The following is a 5377-nucleotide window of genomic DNA, read 5'->3' as shown; positions in this document are numbered from 1 at the left end:
TTGAAAAGAAAAAAAAAAGTTTGGGCCCTTTAAGTTCTACAGATTTATTTTATTTTAGTTCTAAAACTTGCTAATTTCCAAACTGAAGGGTGGGGAATTGTTCTCTTGGAGCTTCTAGAACGCCGGCCCAGGGGCCTTTTCCTTGTTGAATCTGGCGTTCCGAATGTCCAGGCTCCCCTGAGGCGAGAAGACTTAGGAGGGGCGGGGTAGCTTGGGAAGGTAGTTTAATTACGTGCCTGGGAATTGCGCCGATTTACACTTTAGCCTTTGAACAAAGTGCCGTTAGCGTGGAGTGGGGCTGGTGGAAAGGGAGGCGAATGTGCGGCTTGGAAACCAAAGAACAATAAAGCGCTTCCTCTCTCTCCACACGAGACCGTCCCGCGGGCTGGGCGGCCCCTGGACCATCCGGAGAGAACATGGCGGCGCCCGGAGCCCGGAGCTGCAACCTCTCGGGCCTACTCCCGGCTCAGACCTCGCTGGAGTACGCCCTGCTCGACGCCGTGACCCAGGAGGAGAAGGACGGCCTGGTCTACCAGTATCTGCAGAAGGTGGACGGCTGGGAGCAGGACTTGTCGGTGCCGGAGTTTCCGGAAGGTGAGGGGCTGGCTTCGGGGTGGGGACCCCTCCGGAACCTCCCCTTTCTCGCGGACCGCGCCCTCCCCTAAAGCGGTGGGCGAGGCGGCTGTACAGCCGAGCCGCGGAGAGACGCCTCGCCCAGCAGACTCTGTCCCCAGGCGGCAGCGAACGAGGGTTTGTGGAGGACGGGAACCTGCACCTTCGTCTCTATCCTCCGGCTCTGCCCGGGCCTTGGGTTAACTCTAAAGTTTCGTGGCCCCCGTTGGCAGTGATTCCAGTGTCCACGCCACCCTGTCCTCTCAGTCTGGTTGCCCATCATCATCATCATCTTTGTGCATCATCCAGGCTAAAGGTTACGGATCACTTGTGGGCCACACAGAGTCCTAAACACAAAGTATTTGTAATTTAATCTTGGCAAACCACCGAGGTGGTCTTACTGCGTGGGTGCTTAGTCGCTCTGCCATGTCCAACTCTGCAGCCTCATGGACTGCAGCCTGCCGGGCTCCTCTGTCCATGGGGATTCTCCAGGCAAGAATACTGGAGTGGGCTGTCATGCCCTCCTCCAGGGGATCGTCCCAACACAGGGATCGAACACAGGTCTCCTGCACTGCAGGCGAATTCTGAGCCACCAGAGAATCCCAAGGTGGTCTTGTCAGCTCTGTTTTACAGTTGGGAAACTGAGGCACGGGAACAGAGTCGTTTGCCTAGGGCCTGGCAACTAAGAAATGCTGAAGTTGGATTATACAGACACTGCCTCCCACATCGGGCCGGTTTCTTAATTGGGCCACACTCCTTTCAAAGTTGTGAAACTTGTCATTTTAAAAACCTGAATCAATTATGGCCCATCTCCAGGTTTGAATCCTGTTGCTGTCAATGTTTGGAGCATGAGAGAACTGATATTCCCAGCAGTGCTATTTGTGAAGCTCATCTTGCTATGATAAACGAAACTGAACATTACCTTCTTTGGTTGGGCCTGGCATTGTTTTGCCTGGTGGTGTTGGCGTGTCTCCTGGCATGACACTGAAACCACATGTATAGTTAATTGGTTGGCTGTGGCAGGGTTCAGTGTCTCATGGGAGGTCTGTTGGAACCCTGCACCTGATGACAGCCTCGTGTCTTTCCAAGCCTTTTGCTCTGGCCTTCAGAAGTGCTAATTTTTTTCTGTTATTAATCCTATACTGGACTTGAATTATTGTAGAATTCTGTCTAAAGAATTGGGTGCATTAGTGCTTATCCTATCCAAGAAACTTTAAAAGTTTATATACATGTTGTTGTTCTTTGGTTGCTAATTCTTGTCCAACTCTTTGCGACCCTATGAACTGCAGCATGCCAGGCTTCCCTGTCCTTCACTATCTCCTAAGTTTGCTCAGACTCATATCTGTTGAGTTGGTGATGCTATCTAACCATCTCATCTTCTACCACCTGCTTCTCCTTTTGCCTTCAGTCTTTCCCAGCATCAGGGTCTTTTGTAACGAGTCAGCTTTTCGCATCAGATGGCCGAAGTATTGGAGCTTCAGTTTCAGTATCAGTCCTCCCAATAAATATTCATGGTTGATTTCCTTTAGGACTGACTGGTTTGATCTCTTTGCAGTCCAAGGGTCTCTATGTTCGATACAGGATACAGGATGCTTGGGGCGGGTGCATGGGGATGATCCAGAGAGATGATATGGGGTGGGAGGTGGGAGGGAGGTTCAGGATTGGGAACTCATGTACACCCATGGCTGATTCATATCAATGTATGGCAAAACCAATACAGTATTGTAAAGCAAAATAAAGTAAAAATTAAAAAAAAGAAAAAAAGAGTCTTCTACAGCACCACAGTTCTGAAGCATCAGTTCTCTCAGCCTTCTTTATGGTTCAGCTCTCACATCCATACTTGAGTACTGGAAAAACCATAGCTTTGTCTGTACAGACCTTTGTTGGCAAAGTGATGTCTTTGCTTTTAATACACTGTCTAGGTTTGTCATAGCATTCCTTCCAGGGAGCCTGCATCTTTAAATTTCATGGCTTCAGTCACTCTCCGCAGTGATTTTGGAGCCCAAGAAAAGAAAATCTGTCACTGCTTCCACTTTCCCCTCTTCTATTTGCCATAAAGTGATGGGCTTGGATGCCATGATGTTAGTTTTCTGAATGTTGAGTTTTAGGCCAACTTTTTCACTCTTTTTCGCCCTCATCAAGAGACTCTTTAATTCCTCTTCACTTTCTGCCTTTAGAGTGGTATCACCTGCATATCTGAGGTTGTTGGTACTTCTCTGAGCAGTCTTGATTCCAGCTTGTTCTTCATCCAGCCCAGCATTTGAAAAGATGTACTCTGCATATAAGATACGTAAACAGGATGAAAATATACAGTCTTGTCATATTCTTTTCCCAATTTTGAACCCATCAGTTGTTCCATATAAGGTTCTAACTGTTGCTTCTTGACCTACATAGAGGTTTCTCAGGAGACAGGTAAGGTGGTCTAGTATTCCCGTCTCTTTAAGAATTTTCCACAGTTTGTTTTGATCCACATAATCAAAGACTTTCACATAGTCAACGAAGCAGAAGTACATGTTTTTCTGGAATTCCCTTGCTTTCTCTACAATCCAACAAATGTTAGCAATTTGATCTCTGGTTCCTCTGCCTTTTCTAACTGTGTTTGTACATGTGGAAGTTCTTGGTTCATGTACAATTGTATGGTAGTTTGAACATTCTTTACCACTGCTCTTCTTTGGAGTTGGAATGAAAACTGTTCTTTTCCAGTCCTGTGGCCACTACTGAGTTTCCAAAGTTGCTGGCGTATTGAGTACAGCACTTTAATAGCATCATCTTCTAGAATTTTAAGTGGCTCAGCTGGAATTCTATCACCTCCACTAGCTTTGTTTGTAGTAATGCTTCCTAAGGCCCACTCGACTTCACACTCCAAGATGTCTGGCTCTAGGTGAGTGACCACATCATCGTGGTTTTCCCAATGAACATGAACAGTATGAAAAAGCAAAAAGATTTGACACTGGAAGATGACACCGGCCCCCCCTCCCCCCCTGCAACCCCCGTCAGAAGGTGTCCACTATGCTACTAGGAAATAGTAGAGGGCAATTACTAATAGTTTCAGAAAGAATAAAGCCGCTGAGCCAAAGTGAAAACAGCGCTCAGTTGTGGACTTGTCTGGTGGTGGAAGTAAAGTCTGGTGCTGTAAAGAACAATATTGCATAGGAACCTGGAATGTTAGGCCCATGAATCAAGGTAAATTGGAAGTGGGCAAACTCCAGGAGATGGCAAGAGTGAATGAACATCAACATTTTAGGAGTCAGTGAACTAAAATGGACCGGAATGGGTGAATTTAATTCAGATGACCATTATATCTGCCACTGTGGGCAAGAATCTCTTAGAAGAAATGGGGTAGCCCTCATAGTCAACAAGAGTCCAAAATGCAGTACTCGAGTGCAGTCTCAAAAATGACAGAATGATACTGGCTTGTTTCCAAGGCAAGCCATTCAACATCACAGTAATACATGTCTAGGCCCCAAACACTTATGCCAAAGAAGATGAAGTTGACCGATTCTATGAAGACCCACAAGACCTAGAAATAAAATTTTAAAAAGATGTCTTTTTCATCGTAAGGGATTGGAATGCAAAAGTAGGAAGTCAAGAGATACCTGGAGTAACAGATAAGTTTGGCTTTGGAATACAAAATGAATTAGGGCAAAAGCTAACAAACTTTTGTCAAGAGAACACAGCAATCATAGCAAACACCTTTTTCCAACAACACAAGACATGATTGTATGCATAGACATCACCAAATTGTTAGTACCAAAATCAGCTTTATATAATACACTGTCATAAACCAGCATGCCAGCAGCTAGGCTTTTGCCCAGTGCTTTTATTTTCTTGTTGGTATTTACAATGAGTGTATTTTATTACCATGAGATTTGATCTCCATGACTCATACATAATATAATAACAAAATACTCAGTCTTTGTTTTTAACATAATTACTGAGGACAGATTACTGGATATGAGTTTTTTCTTGGTTTATCAATTATGGTAATGAAGTCATAACTCTCTCAAAAAACACTTTGCTTTGTTCATTTCTTAAAAGAAACATGTTTTATGGGAAGCAGCATGATATAAATGAAGGATTCAGACAGACCTGGAATTAAATCCCAGTTATTCTATTTGTTAGTTATATGATCTTGAGCAAGTTACTTAACTTCTCCAAGCCTTACTTTCCTCACTTATAAAATGGAACCAGTATTTACTTTTCAGGCTTATTATGCTGTTTGGAAGTAATATAGCTAAAGTTCTTACTTCATATGAGAGCTCAGTAAATGTTAGCAGCTTTTAAAATTGTATTCATTGTTATTTTTATTATAAAATGCATTATTATTATTAAGTCTGCTAAGCACCTAGCACAATAACTGACATATATAATAACACTTTCCCTACTTCCCTAATCTAAATCACTGATTATTTATAAAAAATATATTTGAGACTCATAAATATTTTAAAATTAGGGACTATGAAATACACATTAATTAGTTTGAAGTTTTATATGGTCATTTGATATATAATTTGATATATAATCAGGTATATAATTAACACTTTATTAAAGTGGATAATTAAGACCTTACTGTACTCTGAAACCTCACTGTTGTGCTTAGTCTTTCAGTTGTGTTCGACTCTTTGTGACCCTGTAGACTGTAGCCCACCGGGCTTCTCTGTCCATGGGGATTCTCCAGACAAGAATATTAGAGTGGGTTGCCATGCCCTCCTCCAGGGGATCTTCCCAACCCAGGAATCAAACGCAGGTCTCCTACGTTGCAGGC

The 5377-nt window shown here is 43.6% G+C and overlaps 1 protein-coding gene across 1 annotated transcript in view; it reads left to right on the top strand.

Moving 5' to 3' along the window:
• Positions 196 to 5377, top strand: part of NHLRC2 (NHL repeat containing 2) — a 55497-nt gene continuing 50315 nt past the window's right edge. The window contains exon 1 of the mRNA XM_005698501.3: positions 196 to 594. Coding sequence (XP_005698558.2) covers positions 417 to 594 — 178 coding nt within the window. The 5' untranslated portion in view covers positions 196 to 416. The remainder of the gene's footprint in view (positions 595 to 5377) is intronic.

The sequence above is a fragment of the Capra hircus genome, chromosome 26, assembly GCF_001704415.2.
Source record: "Capra hircus breed San Clemente chromosome 26, ASM170441v1, whole genome shotgun sequence".
Classification (NCBI taxonomy): domain Eukaryota; kingdom Metazoa; phylum Chordata; class Mammalia; order Artiodactyla; family Bovidae; genus Capra; species Capra hircus.
The sequence above is the reverse complement of the archived record's forward strand: the minus strand, read 5'-3'. Positions and strand labels throughout refer to the sequence as shown.